Genomic DNA, 15,254 nt, shown 5'->3' with positions numbered 1-15,254 from the left:
TACACCCTTGAACAATTCTAGTCAGGTTACTGGTCATGGCCTGCCTCAGTGAACTGTGCTGACTTGAATTTATTGCAATTTGTCACAGAATATTTTGACTTAACTTCCTCACAGAAGGAAATGCATCAGGTCAGTCATACTGAATCAGCCCATCACATTTCCAACTTTTTGCTGACACATCATGAAGCTTCGTAAATGGTATACAAAATATGCAAGTGAATAGAGTATGAAATACTTTAATCTCCTTCAAGATTTAGAAAGTGTTGAGTTTATAGAACACAGTATTACATAAATCATCACATTTATGCTTCTTTGTCTTGTAGTTTTAAAATATATTTTACAAGGAGATAGAATTCTTAAAACAATTGGCTTTGTTTTTTTAGCTAAGTATAAGTGTATTGAATGTCACAATGTCATTAATGCAGTGATCTGACTGAGCTTGTTATCACACTTTCGAGGACTCATGCCTCTTCTTGAACAGTTTGAAAAAAAGTCACTATCCTGAACCATATAAAATGTTATGGCTAAATGTTTGATTTGGGCGGAGTTTAGATACATATGGTTGGAAATATGTTTTAGACAGATTCAAATTGAAATACCCTGTTTGCTCTTGTGGCAAGAGCAGAAAAATGTGTTTAGGTGAAATTTTAAGGGATGTATATAGTCAAGAGAAAGTCCCTAATCACTTAACAAATTCTGCTAATATTTGTGAAAGAAAGACTTGCATTAATCTGTCTTTCATGACTCCAGTGTGCTTTACAGTGAATTATGTACTTTGAAATGTAGTCAATGTTATAATGTAGGAAAGCCAGCAAGGTTCCACAAGCAACAATGTGATAATGACCTAATAATCTGTTTGTGTGATGTTAATTGAGGGATAAATGTTGGCCCGGACACCGGGGGCGGGGGGGAAATAAATCGTATGCTCTTCTTCAAAATAGCACCATGGCATCTTTCACATCCACCCAACAAGGCAGACTGCACCTCGATTTAACACTAATTTGAAAGACAGCATATTTGGCAGTGCAGCAGTCCCTCAGTACTACACTGGAGTATCAGCCTTGATGTTTGCGCTCAAGGCTTAGAGTGGGAATTCAACCCATAACCTTCTGATTCATTGGTGAGAGTGCTACCAACTGAACCAAGGCTGGCATTCCCAAGGTGAAGAGGGTTCAGAAGTTATAGACAAAAGTTAAAATAAAGGAAACTCAAAAGCCCACTCTTGAGTCTGCAGGCAAGGGATTATGCAGCCCAGCACCTCATTAATCCCCACCCCTCCAACCACAGTTTTGACAGATGAAGTGAAAGTGGTGCTGTGTGAAGTGGTTGCAAGAAGAGATTTGTCTTTTCCATTCCATGGCACTGTCTACATACATCAGCATTGCAGCTTTCCTAGAAAGATTTGGAGGCAGGTTGGAGGCTGCAACACAAAATGTAATGAATCTGCTAGCATAAATAGCATGGTATTTAGAATTACTGTGAAAGAGCATTTGTGGCACATTTCCTCTGTTATATTGGGGTCTTTTAACCTCCCCTCCCTAACACTGTGGGTGGGATTAAATCAACAACCCTGTGATTGGTACACCCCACCTGCAGAATCCTCAGATTCCCCCACTCAAGCCTACCATCTCTTGTTTTCGTTCTCTTGAGTTCTGCTCTGTCCCCATTGTCACTGTTAGTTTGGGACACCAATTGCAGGCTTCTTCTGCTGGCTTTCCAGATCTGCAGCTGAACAGCCTCTCAATCTGCCCAGCTGCCAGTTGTGGAAATGGAGCAAAAAAGAATGCTAATGAGGTATTGTTGTGAATTTGACAGCATCTCTGCCTTTCCAGGTTTCCTGACTCTCACTGCTTTGAGACCATTGTGTTCGATAGTTAAATCTGTCAGGTTCTTGCAATTCTAGAGGGATTTATGTAGTTTAAGAAAATCTTTCAAATTGGTTACCTCGCAGTTTTCTTTTGTTAGAGTATAGGTTTGATGATGATTTCACTGATATTTTAAATCTGGAAAAGAAGAATCAACAGAATCAAACTGGAAGCAGTTTTACATCTGTGGCAGTGCCCTCTCGTATAGAGTGAGTAACAAATCTAACTATCTTGCACCACATTTGGGCTCCTAAAACTCACTTCAACTTCCATAGATAAGTGTGAGGTAGGTGTATGAGCCAGGTTTTGAAACTTCTGATCACAATCTTCAATGACCCTGCACGTCATGAGAAAATGCGTTCAGGGTCAAGAATGAATCTTTCATGCTTTAAGGAGTAGAAAAATCGAACAGGATTTTCTCCATTCCTCCTCAATAGGAACATTGGAAATAGGAACATAAGCAGGCGTTTTGGCCCCTCGAGCCTGCTCCGCCATTTAGCTCAATCATGGCTGACCTTCTACCTCAACACCATTTTCCCCATATTTCTTGACATCTTAAATATCTAGAAATCTATCAATCTTTGATTCATTTCTTCTGAAACTGTTCACTCCTTGTTCCACTACCACTGATTGCCTGAGTGGGCATTATTAATGTGTGAGCTTTATACTAGCTGTTACTCACATAGCAAGCTCTTATTGTAGTTTCTGTTCCTTTCTTTCTGATTTCATTTCATGCACATTTTAAAGCAGCACTTAGTAACTTAATTTTCTTTATGTGTTTGGTTATAGACCATCTATTGAGAAGGATGGGTCATGGAATGGGCAGCCAAGAGTATCCAACACAATGCGGAAGTTGTTTGAGCCAAGTAATCAATCTGGGGCCAGAGAAGGGCTGATCAAACACTACCTTACACGCCGTGAGAAAGAATTTGTCAACATTCAGAACTTCAGGTCAGGTTCTTCCATTTCATTGTATGAGATTCTGAGCCCATGTTAGGGCAAGGATTCAGGATTGATGGCTCATTTCATTTATTCTTTCTAACATTTGTTGTAGAGAGTATACTTTTGTCTCCTCGTTCGAGGCTTGTTTTATCTCGAGGACTTAAAAGCACACGATGCAAGTCCCTTGTTTATTATCTTGAGAAGCGAGAAATCATGATCAAGTCTGAAGCTCCTGTTGACTAATATGTATTGAATGAGTATCTTCATCCAGACAAGCTACTCGGAAGGACTTGTGGATCTAGATGATTTTCATCCAACTCTTTGATGCCATTTTCCTGTTGATTAAGCCATTGTTGGTTTCATATTTTCACACTTCTCCCTTGGAGAATAGTGTGAAATAATGGAAAGACTTTAGGCCTGTTAACAAATTTTATTGTTCCTTTACCAAGCAACCACCTGGTTTTAAAAGAATTTTTAGATTTCTGCTGTTAAAAAAAGTTTGTGGCAAAATTCCACATTACTGCTATCATTTTAATAAATCTTTTCTGAACCATTTCCATAATGGATGCTCAGCATACAGTGCTCCAACTATGAGCTAACCAATACAAAACTAAGATACTGCAGATGCTGAAAATCTAAAATAAGAGAAAATGCTGGAAATACTTTGCAGCTTGGGCAACATCTGTGGAGAGCGAAACAAACTTAGCATTTCAGGTTGATAATCTTTCATCAGAGCAAGCAAAAGTTGGAATTGTAATATACTTTAAGCAAGTGATGAGGAAGGGTGGAAAAAAGAACAAAAGGGAAGATCTGAGAGCGAAAGATGAAGTAGATTAAATAACAAAAGGTTTGGTGGTGCAAGGCCAAAGGGAGTGCTAACAGGACAAGTAAAGAAACAAAAGACGTGTCTAGGAGAGTTGTGAATGATGAACAAGCTGCTGCCCATAAGTGAAAACAGGAGAAAATCAAGAGATTTAAACCAAAACCAGCCAAGAAAAAGAAACAAAATGGGGGCAGAGGTTATGGTCTGAAATTGTAGAAATCGGTGTTGAGTCTGGAGGATTGTAAAGCACATAATTGAAAGATGAGGTGCTGTTCCATGAGCTTATGTTGAGCTTCATTGGAACAGCATAGGAGGCGGAGAACAGAGAAGTCAGCTTGAGAGCTCTGTGATGAATTAAAATGACCGGAAGCTTGGGGTCACATTTGCGGTCTGAATGGAAATGTTCCGCAAAGCAGTCACCCAATCTGCATTTGGTCTCCCCTTTGTAGTATAGACCACGTTCTGAGCAGTGAATACAGGATACTAAATTCAAAAAACTGCGTATAAATCACTGCTTCACCTGGAAGGAGTATTTAAAGCAATGATGGGCAACCTAGGCTAGTGAGTGGGCCGCATGAGTGGCTCCCCTTCATCTCAGTAGGCTGCAAGATTGCAATTGTGCATGTGCACTAACCATGATCCCATGAATAAGAATTTGTGGAACGTGCCAATTGAACCATAGCAGTGCTTTGGATGCAGAGGGAGCACAGCTCTCACAGTCAATGTTGTGTGCAGTCAGCACGCACCTCATTTCACATGCGCTTGCTTTGCATGCGTATCACTTTAGTAATACCAATAGGAATAAAATTACGTGGATGGAAACCAGCAGAATCTGGCAACAGGCAATGGTCAACAAAATGTTACGTGGGCCACACTCATGGCAGACATGGTAGAGGGCCCTGTCAACCACAGTGGGGGTGGAATCCTCAGTTGAGGAAAAGGGAAGACATATCTGAAGCACTGGTGTGGAAAGTTGCACCTGTTGTGATGATGCAACCGTGACAGAGAAACTGGGAAAATGGAATGGAGTCCTTACATGAAGCATGGTGTGAGGAAGTACAGTTGAGGTAACTGTGGGAGTCATATGAACTAACCAAGGCCTTGTCCAAAATCAACATTGTTACCTTGCTTTTATATTCGCTGCTCCTATGCATAAAAACTATTATCGTTATTTGCCTTTTTGGTGGACTTTTATACCTACTCAGTCCCCTTAAAGTTCTATGAGGTAAATAAAGCTGACACAGGGGCCTTGCACCAGAAGTGCTACCTTACCAAAGCCAGCTCAGTAGCTAATGCATACAGCTACAATAAATGCAACATTAAAACATTATTGAGTGCTTTGAATCTGCGTATCCACTATGCCCAAGACTGATTTAAAGTGCCTAATATAAAGGAGATGGAGTGCCTAAGACAATTTCACATTTGTGCATTTTGCCATCATGTTTACATCCAACGAATAGAACTGATGTAATTTTGAAAAAATCAGATGTTGAATTCCCCTTTGGAAAGTTCAGTCTTAAATCATACATTAAGGGACTAGATGAGAATTTCATGTATGATTCTGTCTCCAGGTTTTTCATTGGCACCTGGAATGTGAACGGACAATCTCCTGATGCTAGTCTGGATCCCTGGCTTCGTGCTGACCCTCATCCACCTGATGTGTACTGTCTAGGGTAAAAGACATCATTAAATTGTCATAACTAAAGAAAATGCTTTTTAAAATTGTTTTACAGAATGTGGATGTTGCTGGCTAGGCCAGCATTTGTTGTGCCTTGAGAAGGTAGTGGTGAGCCTCCTTCTTAAGCTGCTGCAATCCATGTGGTGTAGGTGCACCCATAGTGCTGTTGGAAAGTGAGTTCCAGAATTTTGACCCAGGAAGAGTGAAGGAATAGCAATATAGTTCCAAGTCAGGATGGTGTGGGGCTTGGAGGGGAACTTCCAGGTGGTGGTGTTCCCATACATCTGCTGCCCTTGTCCTTCCAGGCGGTAGAGGTCGCAGGTTTGAAAGGTGCTGTTGAAGGAGCCTTGGTGAGTTGATGCAGTGCACCTCATATATGGTACATACTCCTGCCATTGCATGTCAGTGGTGGAGTGAGTGAATGTTTAAGTTGGTGGATGGAGTGCCAATCAAACTGCTTTGTTCTGTATAGTGTCGAAGCTCTTGAGTGTTGTTGGAGCTGCACTCATCCAGGCAATTGGAGAATATTCCATTTTCAACCAAGCCTGAATGTTCTTCAGGTCTTGCTGCATATGGAAATGGACTACTTTGATATCTGAGGAGTCGCGAATGGTACTAAACATTGTGCAAAATCCCTACTTCTGATCTTGGTGGAGGAGCAGTCATTGATGAAGCTACTGAAGGTGGTTGAGTCTAAGACATTGCTGCAGAAATTCCTCAGGGTAATGTCCTTGGACTGAAATGCTTGACCCCCAACAAGTACAACCATTTTCCTTCGTACTAGGTATAAGTCCAACCAGTGATCAGTTTTCCCCCGATTCCCATTGACTTTAGTTTTCTCGGGCTCCTTGGTGTCAATTCAGTCAAATGCTGCCTTGATGTCAAGGGCAGTAACTGTCGCCTCATGTCTGGAGTTCAGATCTTTTTGTCCATGTTTGGACGAAGGCTGAATTGAGATCAGGAGCTGAATGGTCTTGGTGGAACCCAAACTGATGTGCAGTGAACAGGTCTTTGCTGTGTAGGTGCCACCTGACAGCACTTTAGATTATGCTTGCCAGCATGTTGCTCATGATCAAGAGTAGACTAATGGGGCAGTATTTGGATTTGTGCTAATTTTTGTGGACAGGACATACCTGGGCAATTTTCCACATTGTCTGGTAGATGTCTTTATTGTAGCTACACCAGAACAGCTTGTTTCTGGGTGTGGCTAGTTCTGGAGCACAAATCTTCAGTACTACTGCCAGAATGTTGTCAGGGCCCATAGCCTTTGCAGTATCCAGTGCCTTCAACCGTTTCTTCATATAATGTGGAGCGAAACAAATTGGCCGAAGTCTGGCATCTGAGATGCTGGGGAACTCTGGAGGTGGCCGGGATGGATCATCCACTCAAAGCTTCTGGCTGAAGATGATTGCAAATGCTTTAGCCTTGTCTTTTGCACTGATGTGCTGGGCGCCCCCCTCTTTTAGGTTGGGGCTATTTGTGGAGCCCCTCCTCAGGTTAGTTGTTTAATTGTCCTCCACTATTCACGATTGGATGTAGCAGGAATGAAAAGCCTTAATCTGACCCATTGGCTGTGAGATTGCTTACCTCTGTTTATTGCATGCTGCTTTTGCTGTTTGACATTCAAGTAGTTTTTTGTTGTAGCTTCACTAAGTTGACACCTCGTTTTTATATATTCCTGGTACTGCTGCTGGCAAGCTGTCCTGTACTCTTCATTGAACCAGGGTTGATTCCTGGTTTGATGATAATGGTAGAATGAGGGATATGCCAGGCCATGAGGTTACAGATTGTGGTTGAAAACAATTATGCTGCTACTGATGGCTCACAGCACCTCTTGGATGCCCAGTTTTGGCATGCTAGATCTGTTCTAAATCTATCCCATTTGGCACATTGGTGGTTCCACACAACATGCTGAATGGAATTCTCAATGTGAAGACAGGACTTCGTCTCCACAGAGAATGTGCAGTGGTCACTCCTACCAATGCTGTCATGGATGAACGTAGATTGGCAAGGGTGAGGACGAGGTCAAGTAATGTACCAATTTATGATTTTATTTACTACAATTCTTTGTATTAAATCTAATGAGAATCTTTTGAAAAATAAGATACATTATCTTGCAGGAATTATTTTTCTTTTTGAAGGATTTTGCTTGGGGCGTTGACTTTAATCAGTGGTTTTTTTACTTGTTTTTAAGTTTTCAGGAGTTGGATCTGAGTACCGAAGCTTTCTTTTACTTTGATTCTTACAAGGAGCAAGAATGGCTGAATGCTGCAGAAAGAAGTTTGCATCACAAATCCAAATATTACAAAGTAAGTTATAGTACTATCAAATTGTGGAAAATTAGTTAAGTGCCTAAATAGTTGAAGAGATTCAAAAGTAAGTCACTGATTAGTTATCTACAAAGCTTCAAACAGAAACTGTTTATTTTGAAGGAAAGGAAAATGGCTTACAATTTCTGTAGTCGAATCACAAAGATCTAGGCAGCCGTAAAGCCTTGACTTTCAATCAGTAGTGAAGCTTATATTTAATATGTTTTAAAATTTCAGCAAAATAAATTTCTACCAAGAAACTAGTACTAGTCTCGTGTTTCTACTCATTTTACAACAAGCAGCCTTTTCAAAAAAGGTTTCAATTTTTGCATAGGCTAAGGGGCGGTGGGGTGGGGTAATGCCATTCTGCAAACTGTACTGTAAAAGAGAAGAACAATTGAAAACAGCGCAAAAGAGTAAATATTACTACATTGCTCTAAGTCCTAAAGCCCTTTGCTGCAAATTAAATATTTTTGAACAGCTTGGGTTCAAGTTGAATTTCTAAATCAGAGGAGTTATCTTTGATGCATTTTATAATTGTCAGTGTAATTTTACCTTCAGGCACTCTTATTGGATAAGAATATTTTTTATGAGCGTATTTCTTGGTATGCCAGAATGAATTGGTTATAGTGTAACACTGGTGGGTATCGTGGGGGAAGTCACAGCCAGTTAAATATTTCCAACTGAAGAAGACTGTCTGAACATAAGAATCCACAAAAAGCTGAAACAGAGAAAATAATCTTTCACACAAAGTATGTTCAGCTGAGCAGAATAGCTTCAATGTCATATGGAGGGAGTGTTAAATTAATCTGTCAGGTGAGACTTTAAGCAAAGGCCCTGTCTGCAACAGAAATATACTGAATGGAGGGAGGTAAAATTAAAGAAACAGTTTCCCTCAGCTTTCCACACAGGCACCACTAGCTGGCTGAGGCCTAATTGCAGATCACTTGCCTGTTCTCACAGTTGGGGAATTGTATGACAATGGTGGACCTAAGAAAAGAATGAAAGTTTTAAAAAAAAGAAGACATGCCTTATCATCCTCCAACTCCTCCTTACAAAAATATTACTGCAAGACCCACTGTTACACCTTTTGTGTAGGTTCCTATCACTCGGATGCTCAAGAATGCAAATTGTACCTGGATGTTTTTTCCCCTTTATTTACCACATTTTAGATGAAACTCATTCGTTTAGTTGGAATGATGATGATCGTGTTTGTCAAAAAGGAACATGAAAAGCACATAAAAGATGTGGAAGCAGAGACAGTAGGGACAGGAATCATGGGAAAGATGGTAAGAAGAAAGTTAATGATATCATTGAAAGATATGCACATGAACTGTCAATAACCTACCTATTCTGTTTCCAGATACTGAATAACCTATACATTTCCAGCAATGTTTTTTATTTTTAATGTTTGCTAGAAGTATTTACCGCTTTCCACATAAAGGTCTTTTGTATTAAAATGTGACACAAAACAATTCACATTATGGGTCCAGATCTTCCAGCCTCCGGATTGTTGGAGACTGGATATACCCCGGAAGATGCAGTATGGGACCTCTCAAGTCCCAAAGCAAGGACTCCAAGGGAACTACCCAGAAGGTTTGAACTTCTGATGAGCAATTTCCCTGATCCCCGGGACCCTCCAAAGAAGCCTGCAACTCTAAGTGAGACATAGAGACTTTGGATGGTTCAACTTATTTAACTGGATAGTTACCCAGGAAATTTTGCACAGAAGAAAACCTAGCCTAACTCCTGGGTAAGTATAGAACTGATTCCCCCAGTAAGTCACACTAACGCCGACACCATCTCGACCCCCAACCCAACATGATTATCCCCAGACCCGACCTAACTAGTCTCCACCACTCGACTCCCCATGACCCCTGACAAGCCTCCGATCCAACCTGGTTCGCCTCTAGCCTACCTGCCACCCTGCTCACCTACTCCCTTACCCATCCTACCCCCTTAGCCACTTACCTTTTCCACCCTACCCACTTACCTTTCTGTAGCTTTTCAAAGAAGGTTTTGGACATTTAAACTCTTCACTTACTAGAATATGGCAGCTAGTGCCATAAAAAGGGGATGTGGCTTCTGCCCCAATTCTCTGTACTGCTTCCTCCGAGGTTTGCAATACACAGTCGGATGTGAAGGATCCTCCATCAAAAAATTGCTCAGAAAAATCAGAGAAAGGCAAGTATCTTTTTGTCTGATTAGGGTCAGAAATAAGGTTTCTGATCCTGATCAGAAGATCTGGGCCATGATTTCAAAGCCCTTAATTATAAAAGCTCCTGGGTTTTCACATTCTAAGGTATGTCTTTAATATTGTTGGAATACTGGGATTAATAAACTATTAATCCAAAGGTGTCTAGTGATTCCTTAAACTTCACCTTAACTGCTCGTCAAAGTGCCATCTGGGGTTTATTGCCAAGCCTAGGCCTAGGAAAGAATGGTGCCTAAGTTTGGCTTGCCGCACCACATTACATCAATTCGTGTTGATCTAGCATTTGCATGATGCACTGCCAACCTCCCATTAGGATATGCTCGACGTGTTTATAATTATTTTTGTGTTTCTTGGCTATGAAAATGAATTAAGTCATTGTCCCTATATTAAAAATATATCACAAGGTCTGCCTTCTCTATAAAATGTGCAAGTTTCTGCCAGATTGGGCCAGAATTGCAAAAGACTAATTAACATGTGGGTGCCTCCATTCTCAGGGTAATAAAGGTGGAGTGGCAGTACGCTTTGTCTTTCACAACACAAGTTTCTGCATAGTGAACTCCCACCTAGCTGCTCATGTGGAGGACTTCGAGAGACGAAATCAGGATTACAAAGATATCTGCGCTCGCATGATTTTCCAAGTATCTCAGCAGAATCAACCTTCTATAAACATTAGTAAACATGAGTGAGTATGGAAAAAGGCTTGAGGAAAGGGGACTAAGTATTGAAGTGTTGATTTTCAGCCTGTGATTGCCTGTGTATTGATGGAAACATAACCTTTATTCTGTAGGAATGTATGTGTAAACTTTGTGCTCACCAGGATGAGGAATATTTGCACTGGGTCATAAGGTACAATTTCAATTCAAGCACCCAGTTTCTGAATCTCGTTCTCCAGGGTCACGAATAACATGTTCAAGTGCATTGTAATTCTCCCTCTCCTTTGCCCAACAATGTGTGTCATAGCCTCACGGTCTCAGAAAAACGTGCCCTATTACCTCACTAACATTGCACAGTTTCTCTGATTTTGGTTGCCAATTAATAGTTTTTTCTGCTGTAGGTCCATGCAAGCTCTTTGAAACTGAAATGAGACTGTCTAAACTAATTCTATTTAGACTCTTATGAAGATAATACAAATTTTTGTCCCTTTAAATTTGAACCCAGACTGCAGAAGTGAAAGGGACTGAAGGATGCAGTCCCCCAGTCTTAATTTCAGACTGGACAATTGGGCAGGCACTTAAAGAAAAAAAGCAGCACTGTGTTGCAATTTTAACATTTTCCAGTATAGGTTTTATTTGTGCTTAATGCAACAAGTCGACTTCCATAAGTAAGCTTGCACTTCTTATGAATTTACTTGGAAGTATATAAGAAACTTTGCGAACAAATGAACATTGAGCATTAGCTATTTGACTGTGCATTGTAAATTGTACAGCTTATCCATGTGTTCTTCAGATCCTTTTCAATCAGTGGAAAATAGAATGCAGATTTTTTGCAAGTAATATATAATCAAAAAATATAAATCTATAGATAGACCTAATAAACACATCATTTCTGTTGTAAAGCAATGCACAATATTTTTGGCCATTTCCTAACATCTGGTAGTACAGGTCTGTTGAAAGCAGATTAACTGGTCCTTGGCCATCTGGGTACTTGATGCAAGAAAAATATAAAATAAGCCCAAACATTTTAAATAAAGCGCAATTAGTTGTAATGCAGAATGGATAGTGCGGCTGATGTGAACTGCAACTGCAAACCAAGTAATCCAGGACTTTCATGGGTAGAGTTAAAAGGCAGATTTCACTTACTATTTATCTGGAAAAGTTGTGCTGTGAACGATTTCTCATATATTCACAACAGTGCAAATTCCTATTTGAACACAGTACTCCTTTGTGAATGGGGATCATAAAACTACCTTGAGCAGTATAGTGCATGTAATGTCGTTTTCACATCTTTCCAGATCAGTTGCAGCATTTTCTGACCTTTCTCGTATTATTCATATTCTTGTCTCAGCGTTGTTATTTGGCTTGGGGATCTAAATTACAGACTCTGCCTCCTGGATGCCAGTGAAGTGAAGGCATTGATAGAGAAGCAAGATTTGAAGAAACTTTTGGAATACGACCAGGTAGGGAAAGTTAAGTTTTATACCATCTTTGCCAAATTACTTAGAGTTGAAAAAATAGTGCTACTAATAATTTCAGTTTAGTTGTTAGAACTGCAATTATAAGTAAAGTATTTTAAAATGGGACAGTTTTGTTTGGTACTGCTAACTTGTTTATGTTATTATACTTGAGAATACCAAATATTAAGTTTTGTGACCAATTATTAAAATATCCAGGTTTGGCGATTATACCTGCAGCCTGTTTCTATATTTAAACTCTATTAATGGGAACATTTGGAGTATATGCAGAATGCTGAAAGAAGAGCAGCTAAATGCAAAGTTTCTGATTTTTGAGTATGATCAGCATGGGGAGCATTTGTTTATGTTCCAAGTAGTTTACCAGATATGTTTCATATTCAACAACGTGACACTGAATATCTCTTACTGCTATGATTTTTTTTGAATGCAGCATATTTCTTCAAGTAATATTTATTTTATAAGTGTTAGCTTTGAGAACCTTATGAGCTGGTCTGTTTTAGGTCAAATTGAAGAATAAGACAAAGGAAGAAAATCTTTGAGGAGGTGGTGGGGAGCACTAAGATTGCCAGTATGCTGTGAACATTTTCTAGAGAGGGAGCTCTTTACAAAAGCACAGTGTTTTTTATTCCGTTGTATTATTGACTAATTCTTTATTTTTGGAAATTGTGATTTTTGCTTCAAGAACTGGTATACGTTTTTAGGTACTTAAGGGGAGAAGTATATCCTGCTAGCAATATAAACTTTACTACTTTGCAGTTCAGAGAAATGTTAGTATAGGTTTGTATTTTGTCTTCACATATAATTCAGTGGCAGCTTGATTTCAACATCCTTCAGTTTATCTGTATTACAGGAGGCTGTCATTTGCATTTTTCACATTTTTTAGATAAACTAGGAGCATTATTTGATTAAAATATGTCTAATATTTGACTATGACAATTTATTCAGTTTTTATTCTTTTTCAGTTGAATATTCAGCGCAAAACTAAGAAAGCTTTTGCAGACTTCAATGAAGGGGAAATTCATTTCAGACCAACTTACAAGTATGACACCAAATCAGATCGATGGGACTCAAGGTAAGTAATCTTGATAGATTTATTTATGAAGTTGTGAATAGTGGTATCTAGAAATAACCCATTCACAAAGATGTTTCTTCAGTTGCGTGTTATCATTCACAGATTTTATGATGGAATTGGTTAAATATTGCGGCCAACAGTTTCCAATTTGTGCACAATTGGGGAACTGGACACAAGTCTCGGTTTAAAGAAGTGTTTTGCTCGAGCTTCCGCCCAATTCAATCTCGTCACCGAACAAATTATCTTCTGTGAACCAGCACAATCGGACAGCATTTTAGAACATAAATGTACCGAGGAATATTTTTAATGCAAAATTTAAATTAGAGCGGTAACCTGGTGCAGTGTGACTAATGTAATTCAAAATGAGTTACAAACAAAAAATAAACAATTTTAATCAATAACCTGACTTTACATAACTGAAAATGAATTCAGAAAACTATACAGAACCATTTACTAACTGCTTTAGCCTACTGTAGTAAGTTTCTTAAATTTTTTAAAAATAGTTAAAAGCTTTTAAAACATGCCTATTGGGTGTCCTGGCATCTTTTAATAAAAGCTAAATTTTGAGAGTCTCCTCGAAGGCCCACTAATAGACACAATTAGTGAAAAAGTGCAAATTTGAACTGGATGTGTAATCAGTTTTAGTGGATGGATATTGTTTCTGCACTTTTTTAAAAAATTAGTCAAAAGATCACAAAAACTCAATGCAATGGCCATAATCTACATTTGAAATTTTTCTTTTTTTTGTGCTGGTTTTGGGAGCAGAAACTCTTGCAATGCGTTTTTGCATTTTACATGCCTAGCTTGGTATCACCTAATTGCTACTACTGGATTAATTTTGGCTTCTCTCTTCACTTTTCAACCTTGAGGGTGATCTGCACTCTGGCACTTTGCTTTCATCAGTTGGGAGAAAATTTAAGATAAAAGCAAAATACTGCAGATGCTGAAAATCCAAAATAAAAACAAAATGTGCTGCAAATCTCAGGTCTGGCAGCATCTGTGGAGAGAGAAACAGTTAACATTTTGAGTCGAATGAGTCAAGTGCCCCACCGGCCTCCACGTTCAAAAGATCAACTGCTGCCACTTCTGCCACCTCTATCATGATGCCACCACCATTCCCATCTTCTCCTTCCCTGTCAGCATTCCAAAGGGACCATTCACTCCATGACACCCTGGAGCTCTCTATTGATCCCAACATCTGGTCCACTTCACATGGCACCTTCCCGTGCAATAGCAGGAGGTGTAGCACCTGACCTTTATTCTCCTTTCTCCTCACTGTCCAAAGCCCCAGCACTGTCCAGGTGAAGCAGCGATTTACTTGTACTTTTTTTCAGTTCAGCATGCTGTATTCACTGCTCACAATTCAGTGTCCTCTGGATTGTGGAGACCAATCTGCAGAATACCTCCACTCAGTCTGCAAGCGTGACCCTAAACTTCTGGTTGCATGCCATTTTAATTTGCCACCTTGTGCTCTCACTCACATTTCTGTCCTTCATTTGCTGCAGTGTTCCAGTGAATCTCAAAGGAATAGCATCTTCTGATTAGGCACTTTACAGCCTTCTGGACTCAACATTGAGTTCAACAATTTCAGACCATGAACTCTGTCCCCCATTTTGATACTGTTTTATCTGTTTTATTGCCATGTTCCGGTCTGAATCTTGTTTTTCATGTTTTTAGTTTTGGACAAAACTGTTATTTTTCCATTCACATTACTCTACAAATGCTTTGTTTCTTTATTACAACCATTACCACTCCCTTTGCCTTGTGTGCCATGACGCTTTGTCCTTTAATCTCTCCCATCCTCTACCCTATTCCAGATCTTTTTTTGGTTCTTCCTTCACCTCTCCCCTTTCAATGTCATAAAATCTATCACATTTTTACCTTACTTCCGTTCTGAAGAAGTCGTATTCAAAATGTTGGCCAGGATTTTCCGTGCATCGGGTGGGTTCGGCGGGAGCGGGGCCAGTTAAGGCCCACCAGCATGGATCGTGAGCAGTAGTGCTACCTGTGCGGGCGGGGGGGAGGAGGGAGAGTCGGGGCCAGCACTTTTTTGTGCATTCGCATATAACAGCGCTTCAATCTCCCCAAGGCACAGAGATGCCTTGGAGATTGAAGCGCTTTTTCAAGACATCATTAAAAACTTAATGAAATATGTCCCCTCATGTGACTGTGTCACATGAGATGGGACATGTTTTCATTTTCAAAATTAAGTTTTTATA

General features: G+C 39.7%; 1 protein-coding gene across 1 annotated transcript in view; it reads left to right on the top strand.

Annotated features, from left to right (window-relative positions):
* Positions 1-15,254, top strand: part of ocrl (OCRL inositol polyphosphate-5-phosphatase) — a 115,663-nt gene that overhangs the window by 46,061 nt on the left and 54,348 nt on the right. The window contains exons 7-14 of the mRNA XM_041195181.1: positions 1,966-2,074; positions 2,655-2,816; positions 5,202-5,303; positions 7,503-7,617; positions 8,790-8,906; positions 10,327-10,514; positions 11,837-11,948; positions 12,926-13,035. Of these exons, the coding sequence (XP_041051115.1) occupies positions 1,966-2,074; positions 2,655-2,816; positions 5,202-5,303; positions 7,503-7,617; positions 8,790-8,906; positions 10,327-10,514; positions 11,837-11,948; positions 12,926-13,035 (1,015 nt within the window). The remainder of the gene's footprint in view (positions 1-1,965; positions 2,075-2,654; positions 2,817-5,201; positions 5,304-7,502; positions 7,618-8,789; positions 8,907-10,326; positions 10,515-11,836; positions 11,949-12,925; positions 13,036-15,254) is intronic.

The sequence above is a fragment of the Carcharodon carcharias genome, chromosome 9 (assembly GCF_017639515.1).
Source record: "Carcharodon carcharias isolate sCarCar2 chromosome 9, sCarCar2.pri, whole genome shotgun sequence".
NCBI classification, from domain to species: domain Eukaryota; kingdom Metazoa; phylum Chordata; class Chondrichthyes; order Lamniformes; family Lamnidae; genus Carcharodon; species Carcharodon carcharias.
This window is presented reverse-complemented; position numbering and strand designations above follow the sequence as displayed.